The 22851-nt window shown below is 46.4% G+C and overlaps 2 protein-coding genes across 6 annotated transcripts; one reads left to right on the forward strand and one right to left on the reverse strand.

Annotated features, from left to right (window-relative positions):
• Positions 1-668: 668 nt before the first annotated feature.
• On the reverse strand, positions 669-17919 carry COG8 (component of oligomeric golgi complex 8). 5 transcript variants are annotated; one of them, XM_069966099.1, is made up of 5 exons: positions 17529-17919; positions 10851-11058; positions 8947-9780; positions 8582-8750; positions 669-1664 (listed from the first exon to the last, which is right to left on the reverse strand). In XM_069966099.1, the coding sequence occupies exons 1-5, from the start codon at positions 17855-17857 to the stop codon at positions 1507-1509; spliced, it is 1698 nt and encodes a 565-aa protein (XP_069822200.1). In that variant the 5' UTR covers positions 17858-17919; the 3' UTR covers positions 669-1506. The 5 variants fall into 5 exon arrangements, with proteins under 5 accessions (XP_069822200.1, XP_069822197.1, XP_069822198.1 ...); XM_069966095.1 differs by lacking the exon at positions 669-1664 and adding an exon at positions 7447-8239 and having other exon boundaries at positions 17529-17914; XM_069966096.1 differs by lacking the exons at positions 8582-8750; positions 8947-9780; positions 10851-11058; positions 17529-17919 and adding exons at positions 2509-3078; positions 4396-4607.
• Positions 17920-18042: 123 nt separating this feature from the next.
• On the forward strand, positions 18043-21751 carry NIP7 (nucleolar pre-rRNA processing protein NIP7). Its single transcript, XM_069968532.1, has 5 exons — positions 18043-18147; positions 18847-18933; positions 19970-20108; positions 20206-20346; positions 21487-21751. Exons 1-5 carry the CDS (start codon positions 18092-18094, stop codon positions 21604-21606), a joined length of 543 nt encoding a protein of 180 aa, XP_069824633.1. The 5' UTR covers positions 18043-18091; the 3' UTR covers positions 21607-21751.
• The last annotated feature ends 1100 nt before the right edge of the window (positions 21752-22851 follow it).

Below are 22851 nucleotides of genomic sequence, written 5' to 3' on the forward strand. Positions count from 1 at the left end.
GTGTAACAGGGCATTAGTAACCAACACTGATTTCCACCTCCCTACACACTGCAGGAGGTCGTTGTGTGTAGTAGCACTAAAATGTAGAAAAGCAGCAGAGCTTGCTATCACAACAAGCAGAGGTTTTTGCTATAACAGAGCTGACATGGCCAGAGAGTGCAGTGCACATATTGAAACTACAAAAAAAAAAAAAAAAAAAATCTTGGAAAAGTATAATATATAGATCTGAGGCTGTGTGTTTCATGCCTATCCAGATAGGTACTATCCTGTCCTCTCTCTCTAGCTGCTGTGCTTTTAGCTGTGTCTTTATATAATTGTATAAAAAAAAAATCTCACAATGCATGTAGTGAACCTTAAGGTCTGCTAAGGTGCAAATAATGCATTACACAACGGGAGCAATGCATCTGCTCCATACCTACACACACACAACTATTATATATATATATCATGAAATGATTAAAGATATTTTCATCTTCATTCACATTCAAACCTGTATTCTGAAATATCCCTGCTCTTTTACCAGAGAATAGTATGTTGTAGGAAGTCAGATGCCAGCTACACAGATGATGTGCCTGGATAAGCAAAGCAGCCAAGGTCATCTGAGCTGGCATGCTGGTGGTACATTATTCAATGGCTCTCTATTCTAAATTGTAGTAAAATAGTCTGAGGGGTTCCATTTATATTTTAATTGATATCACAAAGTATGTTTTATATAAATCTAACAGCTGGCTACAAGAGGTACTACCTCCCCCTTCACTGTGTTGTATGAGTGACAAGATGACATTGCTGCACAGTAGGTAAGTATGGTGTTTGTTTTTCCAGCACTACTACACCAGTATACAGCTTCAGCACTGCTACTACTATGGGCTGGGCAAGCTAGTGATTTTTTATATATATATATATATATATATATATATATATATATATTGTATAAACTAACACGGACAGAGATGCAATCATGGATGGTTTCCCATGAATCACAGTTCCAGCTAGCAGATAACAGTCCTTAAAAAAAAATCACTGGACATGTAAATAAGGCCTTATAGTGATTACACTTCCCCAAAATGTTGCTTCAGAGGCTGGCAGAACCTGGTGCAATGTTCCTCTAGTCCTCATCCAAATTTTGATTTTACTAAGAGCTTGTGACAGAAGACTTGAAAGAACTTCTAGAAAGGATAAGACAGTCAGAATCCAATGCTCCCTGATATGGTAAATCCACAATGGTTGCAGAAAATTTTTACCTGTAGGAGAACCCATCTGCATGGCTGATTCTCCATTTTGTTGTAGATTTTCTGTGTCCAAATCTGCAGCACATTCCCTTATGTGCACTGACCATATCAGACTGGAAAAGCAGGCTGGGGCATGGACTATATTAGGAAGTCACCGCTGAAATCCAGCTTGTACCATTTCTTTACTGTGTACAGACTGTATAAATTCCTTTAACCCTCTTTGAGGTATTATATTCACAACAATAGTGCCAAAGGGAGGGGGAGGGGAGAAGCTGCTTCAGTCATTTACTTCCATCCAGTTAACATTCACAAAGGTTCGGGGATCCATTTTATCAACATAAAGGACTCCGTCCAAATGGTCCATCTCATGCTGGATAACTCGGGCAGCCCAGCCTTGTGCCTTCCAGCTGATGTGTTCTCCTTTTTCATTCAAGCCTGCAGATAAGAAGTGGAGATAGCCATTGACACAGGGATACAAGCTCAGTCTTAACATAGCAGTCAAAGACCTGCAGCCAGATGGGTGTTTTATTCTACAACACTATGGTCAAACCTTAACAAACGTGTCATTGTCGTCAAAAGCAAAATCAACAGAGGATGTGAAGTAATATTTTTTTTTAGTTATGCTTTAAAACAGCTATACTTACTTGTATCCAGGTCCAGTCTCTGAGGGCAGCTTTTTTAGTCTTGTGCTGGTTGCAAAAAAAGAGACTAAACACAGAAGTCTGTACAGAGTGTCACAGACTTAATGTATCCATCAATCAAATGACAGCCTTCTCTGCCAGAGTGCAGATAACCGAGACGTCCTGCGTTTGATCTCTTTTTTTAACCAGCACAACACTAAACTGCCTTCAGAAGCTGGACCTGGACACAAGTAAGTATAGCTTTGTTTTACAGCATGATAACTAAAAAAAAATCTTAATAGAATCACCCATTGTGAGATGTGTCTCTCTATACCGAACTGTGGAAAGCACATTGGAATGCATTTATTTGACTGATCCTTTAACATACTTTACATATTAAAGGGTCAAACGAAGGCTATATGCAGCATAAAAAAAAATTCAATACAACGAATTGGATTTCTTAAATGGATTTTAACTTTGTATACCACAGCATACCCATTTAATAGAACTAAATCTGCTGCTACCTGATAGTCAAGAAAAGACACTTTTTTTTACCCTTACAACACCCTAAATTGCAGAATGGATAGAAAGTGGGATGTGGATTTTCAGTTATTTCACTTTCCTGTTTTTATAAAGGTTCCACTATACTGCTATATCACCTGATATCTCCACGGAGTGGTATCGTGGCACAACAGCTGAAAATCCATGAATGCTGCTGCAGCCCTCTGGGAAGCTTAGCTTTCTAGAGTCCAGAATACGCATAGTGGGGTTAATAAAGATCTTGAGTGGGAATGGATCCATCTCACGATGTGCCCGCACATCAGGAGGCACCAAGTGGCACATCTCTTCTCGGAGTTCTAAAACCATAATGCGTAGAGAAACCCCCAACTGAGGGGCACTTAGTCCCACACAACCACAGGACCTCAGGAGCTGCACCATTTGCTTAAGGACAGCTTGAGTTTTTGGGTGGGAGATGTGGTCTTGGAGAACCGACTGTGTCTGGACCCGCAAAACTGGATCTCCAGTCTGAGCTACCCTCTTGTAAGGGGGGGACGGGGCTCCCAGTATAGACCTCTTCAGGTACTTCCAATAGCTGCGCTTTTTCACTCCAGCCCAGGAGGCATTGAGGCAAGAAGAATGGATGCCACCTAGGCTAACTCTGGGAGAGTAGTTGGATAGGAGCAGACTGAAAACTCTGCAACTTCTTGAAAACAACATGGTGGGTTCATCTGTTAAAAGAAACAAAACCATCCAATAAATCACAGACCTTAAGTAGGCTAAATGATCATCTACCAAACTGCCATGAAATTGCCATCCCCTGTAGAGATGGGCAAATTTACAGTAATAACGAAACAAATAGCTTCATTATCACGGAAATCTGCTTATTGCCCTTCTTCCTTCTGTCGGTCTGTGCTGCTCTGGGGGCTGGGAAAAGCTGGATCCAGTACTGGGAAACCGGGAGAAGTTTACCAGGACTGGATCCAGCTTTTCCCGTCACCCAGGGAGGAGCGGCAGTCAGTTAAAAAGCAACAGGCTGATAAGTAGATTTCCGTGATAAAGCAATTTTGTTATTACTGTAAATTCACTCCTCTGTAATCCCCTGTATAATCTAACCCCAACAACATGTACACCGAAAATGTACCTCTTAGTCCTAGAGCCACCCTGTAATGTCAAGCTTATAAAAATTATACTCCTGCATTACTGTCATACAGCTTTCCAGGAATCCAGAACAGCAATTCTGCCCAGCTATGCATTAACACACCTGGAAAAGCAGGTTGTGGGAGTTGTAGCGGCAAATAAATTGGAAGCCACAAGAAATAAAAAATTTTTACCCATGGCTGAAGAAGTTGGATGCAGCCTATTGTTGTATCCATGCTCTCCTGGCAGCCCTAGGGCTGCATAAAACTTCTCCGGCCACCGGTAATAAAATGCTGAGTGATCGGACTCGAGCATGGTTGTGTTGACCGTTCATAGAGATGAGCGCAACTTGAGCATGCTCAAGTCTGTCCTAACCCAGAAGTCTCAGCATTTGATTACCAGTGGCTGAAGAAGTTGGATGCAGCCCTAAGGAATCCTGGAAAACATGCATACAGCCATAGGCCACACAGCCGTACTACATCCAGAAAATATGGCTGCTAACTGGCAGATTTGTATTCATACACAATAAGAATGGCACGAAGATGAAATGGACAAAGCTAAAGGATTCATATGAATCAGCCCCACTGCACATGTTCTGTGACTGGCTGAGCAGGGAGCAGGACATCAAGCTGCCTCCAGGTGCTGCTGTCTCTTATCCACAGCTTCAGTCACCTGCCCTATAACATTGAGGGTAAGGTGGGTGATACTGCCTGCTGGAAGGGTCTCTGTCTATGGGTGGGCAGAAGCCACGCCCTTTCTACCACACACAAGACAAATTAGAACATGTGCAGCTAGTAATGGTGGCAGCGCCAGGTGAGCTCAGTGCCACACGATACTGTCTGTCTATAGGAGGCTCGCTAGTATACACCTGCCCGCCCCATATACTGATGCAACGAGACCATACATACATACATGACACTGACTGCAACGTCCTCCCGGTAGCCGGCCTGACCCTGACACATCAGCCTCACGTGTGCCCTGGGCGCGATCATTACACGTCACCACACCAAGCATGCCGGGAAATGTAGTCCTCGGCTCTTTCCCCACTAGGAGTGTGTTGCACTGCTGCACTGAGCTTGTTGTCACATTCGGCCGTGTGCTGCTCTGGAATGGCGGCTGTACTTGTCTCTTCACTTAGTAATTGTGGTTGTGTCTTAGATCCTATCCTTGTCACGTGGATCCTATAATACAACGCACGCTAATCATCTTGCTTCCTATTGCATTTCCCTCACTGATTTCAATAGGAATTATATAAAAAGTGTTCCCATACTGTCCATATTTAGGCCTGGCACCTGTTCCCTTTACAGCCCAGGGTGTGCTGGGAGTTGTAGTTTTGCAACAGCTGTAAAGCTAAGGAACACCAATTCTGTAGCCCAACATCTGAGAGGTTTTGTAAAGCTCCAGCAGAAGCCATTTTGTCTAGGCTCGATTATGTTGCCAATTATTGGCCAATATCAGCCTGTGTAACATGGCCAGCAAGTCAAAGGCCAGTTATTGAAACTGTAACTGGATGTGGAGCTAAGGAATGATGAAGGCGCAATTGTTTATGTGGCCCTCCACATTAACCTCGTAATAGACCTTCTACAATATTGGCACTCTTTAAACTGCATGGTGGGCTATGTAATAGGGCCCCCAAACTAAATTCACACATGAAGAGAATTCATTTAATGGGATGTCAAAAGTTTTGGTCAGTTGGGGTTCCCAATGCTGAGACCAGTGCCAATCAGAAGAACAAACGGGGAAAAGCATGTGGTAGCACATTTCACTCTCAAAGGGCCCATGCAGACAGCAAGGAAGTGAAAATTTCAAGAGGATCCTGCGTCACAGACGCCACTTGAAATTCTGCCTGACCCATTGCTGAGGCACACGAGAAATCCTATTGAATGGGACACGCAGAATTCCATGCAGCGTGCTCTGCTTGAAATTTCCACCTCTTTTGCGCTGTGTGCACGGGCCCAAAGTCAAAGCAGTTTCTGTCCAGTAGGTCCTTTATAGGTTGGAAGAAGAAGACTGACAGTATGGAAGTAAGGCATGCTACTATGAATTTTATTACTTCTCTTGATCAGTGGGGGGCTCAGGACTGAGACCCAGACCAATCAAAACTTTTAAACTGCCACACCAATTATCAAAAGTTTACCTCCCATAGATTTCTCAACTAAAACGGATGCCAAAGCATCTTCAGCCTTCAAATTTTTGTTTAATTCGAAAGAATTTGTCAAGTCTTTCAGCTGTTGTATATTCTTGGGTCAAATTCAAGATCAAATTCACTTGCCCTATGTGCACACTGCGGATTCCTCGGCTCCTATAAGCTTCATTCTATGGTTTGCCAGATTCCGCCGTCCGCCCAAAGAATGACCGGGTTCATTCTTCAGGCAGAATCTAGCAAGCCATAGAATGGAGCCTATGGGAGCCGTGTGCGCGGCCGCCAGAATCTGCGAGCGGGTGCGAGCTGCGGAATCTGCGATGGGTGTTCTGTCAGGATTCCGTAGTGTGCACATACCCTGAGGCTGCATTCACACATACCATGTTCCCAAAGAACACGGACGTGGAATGCCTGTAACGGACTCTCTCCCCCGTCTGGACAGCATCTTTGATAAGATGCTGAGAGCGGGGGAACTATACAGATATGCACCGCGCTGCAATGAATCAGCCGCGCGGCTCTGTCATTACAGCGCGGCGCATATCTGTACAGTTCCCCCGCTCCCAGCATCTTATTACAGATGCTGTCTGTGCCGGGGAGACTCCGTTAAAGGCGAAACAAGGAGCGTATGAATGCAGCCTTAAACTGTGAGTTAGTTCATTCTGGAGAAAAAGTAGTCAGCAAAACGTATACAGGTTTGTAGATGTATGCTTACCGGCCAGTAATATTTCAGTGGTGTGTACAGATGGTAGAAAAATCTAGGTCTACCTTAAAGGTGGACTCCAGGGAAATGTAAAAATGCCAGGCACCCAGGAAAGTGGGAGAACATAATAAAAAAGTTATACTTACCCATCCCCCCGCAAGTATCCTGCAGCGCCTGCTCAGCCCGAATGGGTGGGACATCTCTAAAGTCACTGACTGGTCAGCAGCAGAAATATCTGTTTAGCTAGTGTGTAGAAAGACTGTGGGCAGTCAGAAATATTAAACTCCACGACTTACAACTCATTTAGAGCTAATGCACACGTCCGCAGAATTCTGTCCGTGCATAACAGTAATTACTTGCCATTAAATGATGGCCATCCCCTAAATTTTCAACAGTGTGTGTGTGAACATAGCCTCTCTGTGTTTTCAGTCCACCCCTGGTTTTGGTTGCAAAATACTGCACAAAAATACTGTGTGGTAATGCCACACAGAAGCGGGTCCCAAATGCTAGGGGGAAATGTCAAGAAATGACTTCTGCCACATTCTCTGCATGTATGATTCCATCCTTCGATCTCCTTTACACTTTTTTTTCTGCCATTTTCTATTTATAAAAAGAACCACCACTAGGGACATAGAGCGAGCAGTCATACAGTAGGAACCACAGCTCAGATTTTATTTTAAATCAGGGCTCATGAATATCTGAAATATCTGGCAACAAAGAACCTTCTTCCTGTCAGACTGCTTGACAAAATCTCCCCCCTTGAGTTAAAGGAGAAGGGTGTATTGACACCCTCCAAAAGTTATTCAAGTGACCAATATACACTTATTACGGGAAATACTTCTGAAGTGCTTTTTTCCATGCACTTACTCCTGCATCAAGGCTTCACTTCCTGGATAACATGGTGATGTCACTTCCTAGATAACATGGTGATGTCACGACCCGACTCCCAGAGCTGTGGGGGCTGTGGCTGCTGGAGAGGATGATGGCAGGGGGACACTGAGGGACACAGGACACTGGAGGGACACTGAGCATCCCCCTGCCATCATCCTCTCCAGCAGCCACAGCCCGCACAGCTCTGGGAGTCGGGTCGTGACATCACTATTTTATCAAGGAAGTGAAGCTTTGATGCAATAGTATGTGCAGGGAAAAAAAGCACTTTATAAGCATTTTCCGTAATAATATATATGCTGGAAAAAAGAAGAAAGCAATGTGTGAAACCACCTTTATAGGCACCGCAAGACTATGCTACACAGACCAGTGTACATTGGGTAAAGAGGCTGATAAAGAAAAAAAAAAAAAGATATTTATACATAAAATTATTCTATACTTTACATGGGAACATCTTTTCCTTTAGACACTGATGGAGGCAAGACATTTCGTAGGATTTTGAGCACACAGAAATTTAACAGTCCAGGCAACCATTTAGATTGCATCTCTCATTGCTGAAACGCAGCTTCCAATGTGTTCCCAATGAAGCTTCATGAGTAAAAGTGCAAACATTGTTTAAACAATAATGAAAGCAGAGGTTTTACAGTATTTGGGTGCACATGTTAGAGTCACAGTGGACTTTGGTTAAAATCTACACAGGCCTCACATTACAATAACTTATTGACTGTCAGACAGATGCCAATGTAGGGTTCACACACCAACTGCAGTCACTAAGCATTTCCTGTCTGGTGGTCAGGCTCAGGTGACACTGGCACTGGTGACATAACCAATGTATCTTCCTTTGTCTTCATTTCCACATTCTGTATAAGTGGTTGAGATTTCTCTAACTCAGGGTCAGCCTGAGGTGTGGGAACAATTTCCGGCTCCTTCTGAGGCAATATGCCCTCCAAGGCTTCATGCAACAGAGTAACATTAATAGAACCCAGATTGCCATAACGGGAGAGGTGAGTAGGGGCAACACCTAAGAGGAACAGGCAAAAAAAATATTATACATTACACTGCATAAACTAAATAACTGTAAGTTCTTACTTATCTTACACTGAACCTGAAAAACAAACTGTTATTATACTTCAGAGCTGCAGTCACACTTCTGCTGGTAGTGTGCTTGCTTACAGGCGACGTGTGGCTCAGCTGAACTAATATGCATCTGCTACACTCATCAGACCTAGCTCTGTATACACACTAGACAAGCAAGTAGTGCACCAAGAGGTTAGCTCAAGGGTCTACAGAATTGTAAATACAGCTCTGGAGGACAACTGGGTAGAACCACTACAGAACACAACATTAAAAAAGAGAATTATACCAAGTATCTGGGCTCTCTGTGCTGGAGGAAAGAGGACCTGCAGACAGCGGTTGAGATACGGGGTTAGGTCTTCCAAGAAGACAGTGCAGAACTGGATAAAGAGTTCACGTTCCTGGGGGCTGAAAGCGGCGTCCTCGGCTCGGTGAAATGTCAGGATGGATTTAACAACCTACAAAGGAACAAAAGAATGATCATAAAAATACTGATTGTACAAACAAAGCTCCTGCATGACATAAATGAATGCTCCATGAAGACATGAGGAAAACCCTTACAGTAAGGATTGATGACTTCTGCTGGCCCCCCAGTGGCAAAAGCTATATCACTGTATGGTAAATGTATTCCCTAGCAATACACAGCACACCTACCTTTTCCAAAGCATCCTGCAAGGTACTGGTCACTTCCTGAGTTAAAGCCACTGGACAACAGAGTCGCAAGTCATTGAAGGCCACTAGGATGTTGTTAAGAAAGCAGGCTAAGGGTGGAAAGTCCAGGAGAACCATAGGAGGCTGCAAGGTTCCTGGCTGGGCAGGTGGTGTTGGTACTGGTGGGATGCTGGAACCCAGGACTGCAGTGGTTGAGATCAGTGTGTACATGTTCATCTCCTCCTGGAATTTCTCCACTGCCTCCTGTGCTGCCCGTGCAAAGTTCTCTCCAGCAACCCTCTGGAATATGGGTGCCAGCTGCCCACGAAAATCTGCCCCCACACGGCTGAAGGAAAGTCCAAAGTACATACACTGGCCTAAAAGAGAGTCCAAGCGACTGCCCACACCTCTCTGAAGGTCACTTTCTAGCACCTGCAGGAACTCGCTCACTTTCTGCAATACCCATCCATGGAAAATGGCTCCTTCGCTGACTGGCAAGGAGCCTGCAGGAGGAGGTGGGAGGAGGAGAGGGTCTTCATCAGAAAAGATGGCACGATACTGAGTGATAACATCAAACAGATGCACACGGCAGCTCTCAATTGTTTTGGTGAGATGGAAATAAGGATCATCTTGAGGAATTGAGCTCTGCATGGAGCGGAGCCAGGTATCCCGGGCCTGTAGGAACTTTATACGTAACTCTGCTTCAGTAAAGACATCCATCCTTCGCAGGTAGCCAATCACCCGTAAACAGGCCGGGAGCTGGATGTTACTGCATAGCTGCTGGAGTAGCTGGGTCAGCATCAGCTGTGCAGACTGGCGAACCTCTGTCACTATGCCCTGCAGAGAAGGAACATAAACACAGGTATGAGAGAGGCTGAAATTCTTCACAGTTAGGGGTCGTTCACACATAGTGGGCACAGTCTGTATACACTAACAATGTGCTAAAAATATGGTACAATATGCATCACATTACATCAAGTATGTGTTTTCCCACAGCTTGCAAGCTGATGAAGGCCATGCCTGGCCAAAACATATACTTGATGTAACATGATGCATATTGCACTGAATAAATAAGCTCATATTCATCTGGTGAGTGCCGGTTCCTTCTATACATACTACTGGATCTCTCTACCTTGTGCACTACTGACCAGTGGAGTGCCATCTTCCTACTCTCTACTAGTTGCTATGCTGTCTCAAATGCATAAGTAGAAGGGATCCTACCCATCTCTATCACTATGCCACATCCTCAGATGGAGCAGCAGCATCCTGGAGGACACAACATACTGCTCAGTATAAACTGTGAAACCAGCATTGTGCTAATATCTATTACTTACTACAAGCGTCTACTGTCTGTGTGTCTCTGCCACAAACCCTCTTTTCTACAGACTTGTATGGGCAGCTGTAACCTCATACTTTAGTGAGCTGCTCTGCCTGGAGATAGACCTGAAAAGTATTTAAGAGCAAATAAAGAGGGAGAGGAAGAAAGTTGCTCTATGTGTTTTCTGGGAAAATCCTCAGGAATACGCCATCAATAACAAATTGACGCCTGAACTACACAGAGCCGGAAGTAGTAGTGGTGGTAACGTGTAACTGCAGCTTAGCTCCTGTTTTAACCAGGTCCAGCCCCAGGAAAGAAGACAACTGCTTCCGGCCCCATTCGCTGTGTAGTGCAGGTGCTGAACAGCTGATTGGTGGGGGTGCTGGGTGTCAGCACCTATCAGTGGCTGATAACTTATCCTGTCGATAGCTCATCAGTCTATTTTGCAGGGAAAATCCAAACCCTTCCCACACAGCAAGTCAATGTATCGTGTGTGATGTGCACCAGCTTATGTTACACCTCGGTTCATATTCCACCATTCCTAGTGAACGAACAGCATACATATACAAGGTAAGAGCTCAGCCCAAACCTGTATGACAGGAATAGAGGAGAACTTCTTCTCCAGCCGCTTCACATAAGCAGCCAGTTCCAGTGCCTCCTCATAGTATCCATTACGGACACAAGTGTCCATCAGCTGCGGGATCTCCAATATTTCTAGTATCTCAGTGTGTCGGTTCAGAGTCAGTGTGTTCATCCGCCGGCTGGAGCTGATCTCCTCCGCCTGCTTCACAAAGCCCCTACAAGAAACAACATTCATGTCACAAGTCACATTATATACGAAGACTCAGGACAATAACTAGTGAGGAGAGAGTCAGGGAAGTTGAAAGCGGAGAGATGTGGTAGTAGAAGCAGTGACACAAATGTCAGCCGAGAGATGGTGGTAGTAGTGGTGACAGATGACCAGGATCAGGAGGATGGGAGTAGCAGAGACAGATTAAAGCAGAGAGACAATGGTGGTGGTAGAAGTAGTTGCAATGACACAGATGACAGCAGAGAGGTGGTGGTGGTGGTGGTAGTGACACAGGTGATATCAGGAGGATGGGAGTGGTAGTGACACAGGTGACAGCAGAGAGATGTTGGTGGCGGTGCTAGTGACACAGGTGATATCAGGAGTGGTAGTGACACAGGTGACAGCAGAGAGGTGGTGGTGGTAGTGACACAGGTGATATCAGGAGGATGGGAGTGGTAGTGACACAGGTGACAGCAGAGAGATGGTGGTGGTGGTGGTGGTGGTAGTAACACAGGTGATATCAGGAGGATGGGAGTGGTAGTGACACAGGTGATATCAGGAGGATGGGAGTGGTAGTGACACAGATGACAGCAGAGAGATGTTGGTGGTGGTGGTGGTGGTAGTGACACAGATGACAGCAGAGAGGTGGTGGTGGTGACACAGGTGATATCAGGAGGATGGGAGTGGTAGTGACACAGGTGATATCAGGAGGATGGGAGTGGTAGTGACACAGGTGATATCAGGAGGATGGGAGTGGTAGTGACACAGATGACAGCAGAGAGATGGTGGTGGTAGTAGTAGTAGTAGTATTGACACAGGTGATATCAGGAGGATGGGAGTGGTAGTGACACAGGTGGCAGCAGAGAGATGGTGGTGGTGGTGGTAGTAGTAGTATTGACACAGGTGATATCAGGAGGATGGGAGTGGTAGTGACACAGATGACAGCAGAGAGATGGTGGTGGTGGTGGTAGTGACACAGGTGATATCAGGAGGATGGGAGTGGTAGTGACAGGTGACAGCAGAGAGATGGTGGTGGTGGTAGTAGTGACACAGGTGATATCAGGAGGATGGGAGTGGTAGTGACAGGTGACAGCAGAGAGATGGTGGTGGTGGTAGTGACACAGGTGATATCAGGAGGATGGGAGTGGTAGTGACACAGGTGACAGCAGAGAGATGGTGGTGGTAGTAGTAGTAGTGACACAGGTGATATCAGGAGGATGGGAGTGGTAGTGACACAGATGACAGCAGAGAGATGGCGGTGGTAGTGACACAGGTGATATCAGGAGAATGGGAGTGGTAGTGACACAGATGACAGCAAAGAGATGGTGGTGGTAGTGACACAGGTGATATCAGGAGGATGGGAGTAACAGTGACACAGGTGACAGCAGAGATGTTGGTGGTGGTGGTGGTAGTGACACAGGTGATATCAGGAGGATGGGAGTGGTAGTGACACAGGTGACAGCAGAGAGGTGGTGGTGGTGGTAGTAGTAGTAGTAGTGACACAGGTGATATCAGGAGGATGGGAGTGGTAGTGACACAGATGACAGCAGAGAGATGTTGGTGGTGGTGGTGACACAGGTGATATCAGGAGGATGGGAGTGGTAGTGACAGGTGACAGCAGAGAGATGGTGGTGGTGGTAGTAGTGACACAGGTGATATCAGGAGGATGGGAGTGGTAGTGACAGGTGACAGCAGAGAGATGGTGGTGGTGGTAGTGACACAGGTGATATCAGGAGGATGGGAGTGGTAGTGACACAGGTGACAGCAGAGAGATGGTGGTGGTAGTAGTAGTAGTGACACAGGTGATATCAGGAGGATGGGAGTGGTAGTGACACAGATGACAGCAGAGAGATGGCGGTGGTAGTGACACAGGTGATATCAGGAGAATGGGAGTGGTAGTGACACAGATGACAGCAAAGAGATGGTGGTGGTAGTGACACAGGTGATATCAGGAGGATGGGAGTAACAGTGACACAGGTGACAGCAGAGATGTTGGTGGTGGTGGTGGTAGTGACACAGGTGATATCAGGAGGATGGGAGTGGTAGTGACACAGGTGACAGCAGAGAGGTGGTGGTGGTGGTGGTAGTAGTAGTAGTAGTGACACAGGTGATATCAGGAGGATGGGAGTGGTAGTGACACAAATGACAGCAGAGTAATCTACTGGGGCACTAGACCCCATAAACACCTATATTCCCAATTGGTTAAAATATAACTTTTATTAGATGAATAAATAAAAAGAAATCAAATGATATTAAAGAACAGCAAAAAGCAAAAAGAGATGGTGGTGGTAGTGACACAGGTGACAGCAGAGAGATGGTGGTGGTAGTGACACAGGTGATATCAGGAGGATGGGAGTGGTAGTGACACAGATGACAGCAGAGAGGTGGTGGTAGTGACACAGGTGATATCAGGAGAATGGTAGTGACACAGGTGACAGCAGAGAGATGGTGGTGGTAGTGACACAGGTGATATCAGGAGTGGTAGTGACACAGATGACAGCAAAGAGATGGTGGTGGTGGTGGTAGTGACACAGGTGATATCAGGAGGATGGGAGTAACAGTGACACAGGTGACAGCAGAGAGATGTTGTTGGTGGTGGTGGTAGTGACACAGGTGATATCAGGAGGATGGGAGTGGTAGTGACACAAATGACAGCAGAGTAATCCACTGGGGCACTAGACCCCATAAACACCTATATTCCCTATTGGTTAAAATATAACTTTTATTAGATGAATAAATAAAAAGAAATCAAATGATATTAAAGAACAGCAAAAAGCAAAAAGAGATGGTGGTGGTAGTGACACAGGTGACAGCAGAGAGATGATGGTATGAGTGGTGGTAGTGACACAGGTGACAGCAGAGAGATGATGGTATGAGTGGTGGTAGTGACACAGGTGACAGCAGAGAGATGATGGTATGAGTGGTGGTAGTGACACAGGTGACAGCAGAGAGATGATGGTATGAGTGGTGGTGACAGCAGAGAGATGATGGTATGAGTGGTGGTGACAGCAGAGAGATGATGGTATGAGTGGTGGTGACACAGGTGACAGCAGAGAGATGATGGTATGAGTGGTGGTGACACAGGTGACAGCAGAGAGATGATGGTATGAGTGGTGGTGACACAGGTGACAGCAGAGAGATGATGGTATGAGTGGTGGTGACACAGGTGACAGCAGAGAGATGATGGTATGAGTGGTGGTGACACAGGTGACAGCAGAGAGATGATGGTATGAGTGGTGGTGACACAGGTGACAGCAGAGAGATGATGGTATGAGTGGTGGTGACACAGGTGACAGCAGAGAGATGATGGTATGAGTGGTGGTGACACAGGTGACAGCAGAGAGATGATGGTATGAGTGGTGGTGACACAGGTGACAGCAGAGAGATGATGGTATGAGTGGTGGTGACACAGGTGACAGCAGAGAGATGATGGTATGAGTGGTGGTGACACAGGTGACAGCAGAGAGATGATGGTATGAGTGGTGGTGACACAGGTGACAGCAGAGAGATGATGGTATGAGTGGTGGTGACACAGGTGACAGCAGAGAGATGATGGTATGAGTGGTGGTGACACAGGTGACAGCAGAGAGATGATGGTATGAGTGGTGGTGACACAGGTGACAGCAGAGAGATGATGGTATGAGTGGTGGTGACACAGGTGACAGCAGAGAGATGATGGTATGAGTGGTGGTGACACAGGTGACAGCAGAGAGATGATGGTAGGAGTGGTGGTGACACAGGTGACAGCAGAGAGATGATGGTATGAGTGGTGGTGACACAGGTGACAGCAGAGAGATGATGGTATGAGTGGTGGTGACACAGGTGACAGCAGAGAGATGATGGTATGAGTGGTGGTGACACAGGTGACAGCAGAGAGATGATGGTATGAGTGGTGGTGACACAGGTGACAGCAGAGAGATGATGGTATGAGTGGTGGTGACACAGGTGACAGCAGAGAGATGATGGTATGAGTGGTGGTGACACAGGTGACAGCAGAGAGATGATGGTATGAGTGGTGGTGACACAGGTGACAGCAGAGAGATGATGGTATGAGTGGTGGTGACACAGGTGACAGCAGAGAGATGATGGTATGAGTGGTGGTGACACAGGTGACAGCAGAGAGATGATGGTATGAGTGGTGGTGACACAGGTGACAGCAGAGAGATGATGGTATGAGTGGTGGTGACACAGGTGACAGCAGAGAGATGATGGTATGAGTGGTGGTGACACAGGTGACAGCAGAGAGATGATGGTATGAGTGGTGGTGACACAGGTGACAGCAGAGAGATGATGGTATGAGTGGTGGTGACACAGGTGACAGCAGAGAGATGATGGTATGAGTGGTGGTGACACAGGTGACAGCAGAGAGATGATGGTATGAGTGGTGGTGACACAGGTGACAGCAGAGAGATGATGGTATGAGTGGTGGTGACACAGGTGACAGCAGAGAGATGATGGTATGAGTGGTGGTGACACAGGTGACAGCAGAGAGATGATGGTATGAGTGGTGGTGACACAGGTGACAGCAGAGAGATGATGGTATGAGTGGTGGTGACACAGGTGACAGCAGAGAGATGATGGTATGAGTGGTGGTGACACAGGTGACAGCAGAGAGATGATGGTATGAGTGGTGGTGACACAGGTGACAGCAGAGAGATGATGGTATGAGTGGTGGTGACACAGGTGACAGCAGAGAGATGATGGTATGAGTGGTGGTGACACAGGTGACAGCAGAGAGATGATGGTATGAGTGGTGGTGACACAGGTGACAGCAGAGAGATGATGGTATGAGTGGTGGTGACACAGGTGACAGCAGAGAGATGATGGTATGAGTGGTGGTGACACAGGTGACAGCAGAGAGATGATGGTATGAGTGGTGGTGACACAGGTGACAGCAGAGAGATGATGGTATGAGTGGTGGTGACACAGGTGACAGCAGAGAGATGATGGTATGAGTGGTGGTGACACAGGTGACAGCAGAGAGATGATGGTATGAGTGGTGGTGACACAGGTGACAGCAGAGAGATGATGGTATGAGTGGTGGTGACACAGGTGACAGCAGAGAGATGATGGTATGAGTGGTGGTGACACAGGTGACAGCAGAGAGATGATGGTATGAGTGGTGGTGACACAGGTGACAGCAGAGAGATGATGGTATGAGTGGTGGTGACACAGGTGACAGCAGAGAGATGATGGTATGAGTGGTGGTGACACAGGTGACAGCAGAGAGATGATGGTATGAGTGGTGGTGACACAGGTGACAGCAGAGAGATGATGGTATGAGTGGTGGTGACACAGGTGACAGCAGAGAGATGATGGTATGAGTGGTGGTGACACAGGTGACAGCAGAGAGATGATGGTATGAGTGGTGGTGACACAGGTGACAGCAGAGAGATGATGGTATGAGTGGTGGTGACACAGGTGACAGCAGAGAGATGATGGTATGAGTGGTGGTGACACAGGTGACAGCAGAGAGATGATGGTATGAGTGGTGGTGACACAGGTGACAGCAGAGAGATGATGGTATGAGTGGTGGTGACACAGGTGACAGCAGAGAGATGATGGTATGAGTGGTGGTGACACAGGTGACAGCAGAGAGATGATGGTATGAGTGGTGGTGACACAGGTGACAGCAGAGAGATGATGGTAGAAGTGGTGGTGACACAGGTGACAGCAGAGAGATGATGGTAGAAGTGGTGGTGACACAGGTGACAGCAGAGAGATGATGGTAGAAGTGGTGGTGACACAGGTGACAGCAGAGAGATGATGGTATGAGTGGTGGTGACACAGGTGACAGCAGAGAGATGATGGTAGAAGTGGTGGTGACACAGGTGACAGCAGAGAGATGATGGTAGAAGTGGTGGTGACACAGGTGACAGCAGAGAGATGATGGTAGAAGTGGTGGTGACACAGGTGACAGCAGAGAGATGATGGTAGAAGTGGTGGTGACACAGGTGACAGCAGAGAGATGATGGTATGAGTGGTGGTGACACAGGTGACAGCAGAGAGATGATGGTAGAAGTGGTGGTGACACAGGTGACAGCAGAGAGATGATGGTAGAAGTGGTGGTGACACAGGTGACAGCAGAGAGATGATGGTAGAAGTGGTGGTGACACAGGTGACAGCAGAGAGATGATGGTAGAAGTGGTGGTGACACAGGTGATATGAGGAGGATGGGAGTGGTAGTGACAGGTGATATGAGGAGGATGGGAGTGGTAGTGACAGGTGATATGAGGAGGATGGGAGTGGTAGTGACAGGTGATATGAGGAGGATGGGAGTGGTAGTGACAGGTGATATGAGGAGGATGGGATTGTGGTGACACAGGTGACAGCAGAGAGATGATGGTAGAAGTGGTGGTGACACAGGTGATATGAGGAGGAGGATGGGAGTGGTAGTGACACAGATGACAGCATAGTGATAGAGATGATGGCAGTGACACAGATGGTGGTGGTGGTGGTAGTAGTAGTAGTAATGACCTGCAGCTCTCCTGGAAGCCGGGCAGCTTGCCGAGTAGCCGGGACACGCTGTCCTCCACCTGCCCGAAGTCCCGGTATATGAGCTCGGTGCACTCGGCTGTCCGGATGAAGGTCTTGTAGTGAGTGAAGGCCAGGTCCCGGGTCTGCTGCAGGATCTGCGACCGCTCCTCCGCCAGCCTCTCCGGCTCCCTCCGCAGCTTCTCCACCCCGAACGAGCTGAGCTCCAGCAGGTAAGCGGCGAAGTCCGCATTGTCCCTCCAGGTGTCCGGGAAACTGTTCCTGAACACTGAAGCCAGCAGGCTCTCCTCTTCCACGTCCACCGCCGCCATCTTTCCGAAGCTAGAGTGACGTAAACATTTACCCCTGTCAGCAGGACATACACTCCGACTTCCTCGATTGGTTTTGTAAGCTGAGGCGTCAAATATTCCGCCATGTTGGTGGAGGCTCAACTAGCTTTATTGATAATAGACAGTGTCCTGCCTTATTGGATGAGCGGCACCTTCCCAGAATGCACGGCGCAGCTTCTCCCAGTATCCGCTGCATTAGTGACACACGTGGGCAAGATGAGGCCGCTCACTGACGAGGAGACCAAGACCATGTTCGAGAAGCTCTCCAAATAGTGAGTGCTGACCTAAAGGGTTAATAGCAGGGGGTATAGTCTGACTATGTAACCCATGGGAAGGTCATTCAGCAAAGAACCTTACTATTAGATTCACGTAGCTCTGACTGATACACTGCAGCTAACTCTCAGGACAGGAGAGACATTTGTGCAGGTGTAAGTAGCTTGTCTAGTCTAGGTTTGTACAGGTTATGAGCCACTTAAGTAAACTATAATGTCCCCACTCTGTGACAGCATTAAGTAGATGAGTACAATGCTAATCAAGGGGTCCCTTATGCTGCCTTTACACGGAACGAGTTTGCACGATAACAATAGCATTTGAGCGATAATCGTTCTGTGTAAACGCAGCGAACGATCAAGCGACGAGCGAGAAATCGTTCATTTTGATCTTTGAACATGTTTTCAAATCGTCGTTGGTTGTTTGCAAAAAAATCGCAGATCATTTTGTGTAAAGTCTTTCACCGATTTAACCTATGTGCGAGATAGGCTTAAGCAATTGCAAAACGATCGCAATACGATATATTGTTCCGTCTAAACGCTGATCGTTATCAAAACCAAATTGTTAATCATACGATCGGGCGAATTATCGCTCTGTGTAAACGCAGCATTACTGGGATCCATGATGTTCAATCTGCTCATAATGATTTTGCATATTGGTAGTAGAACTGATTCCCTAATGTCTTCTTACTTCACCCTCAGTATTGGAGAAAACATAAAGCTGCTGGTGGACCGACCTGATGGAACATACTGCTTCCGACTACACAATGACCGGGTATATTACGTAAGGTGAGGTAACATGGCTAAGGTACATTGCAGTGTACTCTCTGCAAATTTTGTGATTTCCATATTGGGGTGTCTGTTCCGTAATTACAGACCATATTACAATATGTCCGGGTTTTGTTGTCACGGATTGTGGATCCGCAGAAAAACTGGATGTATGAATAGCACCATTGAAAATAATGGGTTGTAATGGATTCCGTATTTCCTGGTCCGGGAAAACTGATGAAAAATACTGACGTGTGAATTTACGTGTGAACGGGTAGTGCGGCACTTAGAAATTATTCACAGTTATACAACTTTGTAATGTATGTTATGTCTGTGAATCGCCCCGTTCCCCGTGTCCCCCCACCCCCACCCGTGTACCCGGAAGTGTGGTGCATTATACATTACCTGATCCGTGTTGAGGGCCGTCAGCCGTCTTGTGCCAAACGTTATCTTCGGACGGACGGCCGGGTCGCTGCCGCCCGCCCCCCCTCCGCCGCATCACAACTGTGCTCAGCCGCGATTGGCCGAGCACAGTTATGCTCAGCCAATCGCGGCTGAGCATCGGATGACGCTGCAGAGGGCGGACGGCATTCGGAACAGTCGGAGCTGTTCGCCGTCCACCCGAAGAAAACGTCGCTGAATGAAGAAAGAAGACTGGTGTCGGCACGTGACAGGTATGTATAGCGCACCACACTTCCGGGTACACGGGTGGGGGGGGGGGTGGGACACGGGGAAGGGGGCCATTCACAGACATAACATACATTACAAAGTTGTATAACTTTGTAATGTGTGTTATTCTGTGAATAATTTATGAGCGCCGCACTACCCCTTTAAATGTAAATTTGCTAATCTCTAATCAATACAGTTTGCAACGTTTTTTTCACTTTTTTTTTTTTTTTTTTTTAAAGATTAATTGAAATGATTAGTGGGTTCACACGCACAGGATCTGCAGCAGATTTGAAACTGCAGATTTGTTTTAAATCAGCATTTTAAAATCTGCTGCAAATCCTGTACATGTGAAAACACCCTAATGGTTAAAAATACTTGTGTCCTCCAGTGAAAAAATCTTGAAGCTGGCAACAAATATCGCTCGTGACAAACTGGTGTCTCTTGGAACTTGTTTTGGAAAATTTACAAAGACCCAGAAGTTTCGCCTTCACGTTACAGCCCTGGATTACCTGGCGCCATATGCAAAGGTGATTATTATTTGTATGGGTTATCTAACCAGAAATTGTCATTCTACTTTTCCTGTATTTTTCCTTGTTTTTGATGCCTGTCTCTTAACCCCTGCAGTACAAGGTATGGGTAAAGCCAGGAGCGGAGCAGTCTTTCTTGTATGGCAACCATGTTCTCAAATCTGGTCTGGGCAGAATAACAGAGAACACATCACAGTACCAGGGGGTGATAGTCTACTCCATGGCTGATGTTCCCTTGGTGAGTACTGTGGTTTTCTAATAAGTTTTATAAGGGTAGTCCCATCCTATAAATTGAGGGCACTCCCCCTGGGACCTTCCCACATCCTGTGTATGAATGAGCAGCAGTGTTGATTTAAGACTGTCCTTTAAGTTTTACCTGCACAGTGGTGCTTCTGACCCCATACACTTAAATTGGTTTAGGGGAAAGCACTAAACTAGTACTGAGCCGCCTCCATTTTTAGGATTGTTGGGCTCCAACCTCACAAGTTAATAGTCCATTGTATCATATTACAAGATAGGAATGACAAAATCTAGTTCCTGCATGTACTTTAATCGATGTATCCTTGGTCAAATGCAGTGAGGTGAGAAAAAGTCTTAGCAACCTCACTTTATGGCGATTACAGCGCATGCATGCTGGAACTCAGCCTAGCTACTGTGTCATACCCACTGCTGTGGGCCATCACCAGGGACAGCGTCAGCCCATCGCTTCCAAGGGCCCGGTGTTCTGATGTTCTGTCTGCTTACTGTACTGCAGGATGAGCCGGCTTAACATCAGAAAACTGAGCAAGAGCAGGACCTGCCAGCATCCTGCAGAGAGAGAGGGATAAAGTACATGATCAGAAGGTCCTCAACCTAATTACAGTGTGGAGATCGGCTTGGCAGGAAGGAAGAGGGAGAAGACTGAGCTGTAATTGTGTGTGTGTGTGTGTCAGTTTGTAATGTGCATGTCAGTCAGTAGGTGTGTGTTTGGGTATGTTAGTGGTGTCTCAAGTGATTGTGCATGATGGCTGGATGAGGGATCTGAAGCTGTTCCTGGCCAACACTGAAGCTAGTGTGGGACGGTCAAAGCTGGGGCAGAAATGAAGTGATGAGAGGGGAAAACCAGTGACTGCAAAATGCTAAACATAAGTGCCGTGTTTTCCATGATAACTAAAAGAAAAATAATAATGTAAATTGCAAGCTTCCTTTATATCACATATACTGTCTATTTAGGTTTTGAAAGTTATAATGACAGTGACACGTTTAAGTCCTCTGTACTATGTGCCATGTATAATAGTATTGTGTGGCAGAGGGGCCTTAGAATGACTTTATTAGGAATGCCATTATCAGTTTTGCCTTTTTTCAGACCTTTTTATTCTCTATGTTCTGTTCTCTTCAGGGTTTTGGTGTAGCTGCAAAATCCACACAAGAATGTAGGAAATTGGACCCAATGCAGATTGTAGTTTTCCACCAAGCCGATGTTGGAGAATACATCAGACATGAGGACACACTCACATAAATCTCAGAGCTTTATAAAGACTTAAAAACTCTCTTAATCTACTGCCACAGTGACCCGACCAACCTGAAGACGACATCCAAATGATCAGAACAGGAGCTGCAGTGTTGTGGAAAACTCATTACTTGCCATAGCTGGATTTGTATTATAAACCGACAAACACTTTGTATTGATCAATGCCATTAAATTTTCATACTTTAGTAAAGTTCGCAACAAGACAAATCAGCAAAAGGATTTTCCACTGTAATTTTTTTTTCTGTTAAAGGGGACTGCGCCGGGGTGACAGGCTCTCGACCCACAGCTAGATCCCCTTATAGTTACCTCATGTCGCCGAGTCCCGCTGCCGGAGCCGGGAAGGAGATATCCCGGTGAGGAGCCGGCGCGTGCGTTGTGGAGATGGGTCCGGCGCCCATAGAGAATGAATGGAGCCGGACTCATCTCTGCTGCACGCACGGCTCCATTCATTCTCTATGGACGCCGGACCCATCTCCACAGCGCGCGCGCCGGCTTCTCACCGGGATATCTCCGTCCCGGGACCGGCTCCGGCAGCAGGACTCAGCGACATGAGGTAACTATAAGGGGATCTATCTGGGGGTCGGGAGCCTGTCACCCCGGTGCGGGGGGTGACAGGTCTCCTTTAAGAGCTGAAGCACAATGTGTGTTTTCTCCACAATCCTTAAAGGTATATTCATCATTCTGCAGCTTAAGGCTGGGTTTACACTACGTATATTTCAGTCAGTATTGTGGTCCTCATATTGCAACCAAAACCAGGAGTGGATTAAAAACACAGAAAGGATCTGTTCACACAATGTTAAAACTGAGTGGATGGCCGCCATATAACAGTAAATAACTGCCATTATTTCAATATAACAGCCGTTTTAAAATAACAGCAAATATTTGCCATTAAATGGCGGCCATCCACTTAATTTCATCATTGTGTGAACAGATCCTAAGTGGATGGCCGCCATTTAATGGCAAATATTTGCTGTTATTTTAAAACAACGGCTGTTGTATTGAAATAATGGTAGTTAGTTACTGTTATATGACGGCCATCCACTCAATTTTAACATTGTGTGAACAGATCCTTTCTGTGTTTTTAATCCACTCCTGGTTTTGGTTGCAATATGAGGACCACAATACTGACTGAAATATACATAGTGTGAACCCAGCCTAAAAGATGTAAGAAAACTAAATAAAAAGTTCACTAACTTTGTAAGTAACATTGCATTTTGTTATGACGTGTAGTTG

This window comes from Dendropsophus ebraccatus, chromosome 4 (assembly GCF_027789765.1).
Source record: "Dendropsophus ebraccatus isolate aDenEbr1 chromosome 4, aDenEbr1.pat, whole genome shotgun sequence".
In the NCBI taxonomy this organism is placed as follows: Eukaryota; Metazoa; Chordata; class Amphibia; order Anura; family Hylidae; genus Dendropsophus; species Dendropsophus ebraccatus.

Coding starts and splice junctions, on each gene's coding strand:
- COG8 (XM_069966095.1), bottom strand. CDS start 17,857: ATGGCGGCGGTGGACGTGGAAGAGGAGAGCCTGCTGGCTTCAGTGTTC. Junction 11,059..17,528: donor GGCTTCCAGGAGAGCTGCAG/GTCATTACTACT, acceptor TGTTTCTTGTAG/GGGCTTTGTGAAGCAGGCGG. Junction 9,781..10,850: donor CCTCTATTCCTGTCATACAG/GTTTGGGCTGAG, acceptor CCTTCTCTGCAG/GGCATAGTGACAGAGGTTCG.
- NIP7 (XM_069968532.1), top strand. CDS start 18,092: ATGAGGCCGCTCACTGACGAGGAGACCAAGACCATGTTCGAGAAGCTC. Junction 18,148..18,846: donor TTCGAGAAGCTCTCCAAATA/GTGAGTGCTGAC, acceptor CTTCACCCTCAG/TATTGGAGAAAACATAAAGC. Junction 18,934..19,969: donor GACCGGGTATATTACGTAAG/GTGAGGTAACAT, acceptor TGTGTCCTCCAG/TGAAAAAATCTTGAAGCTGG.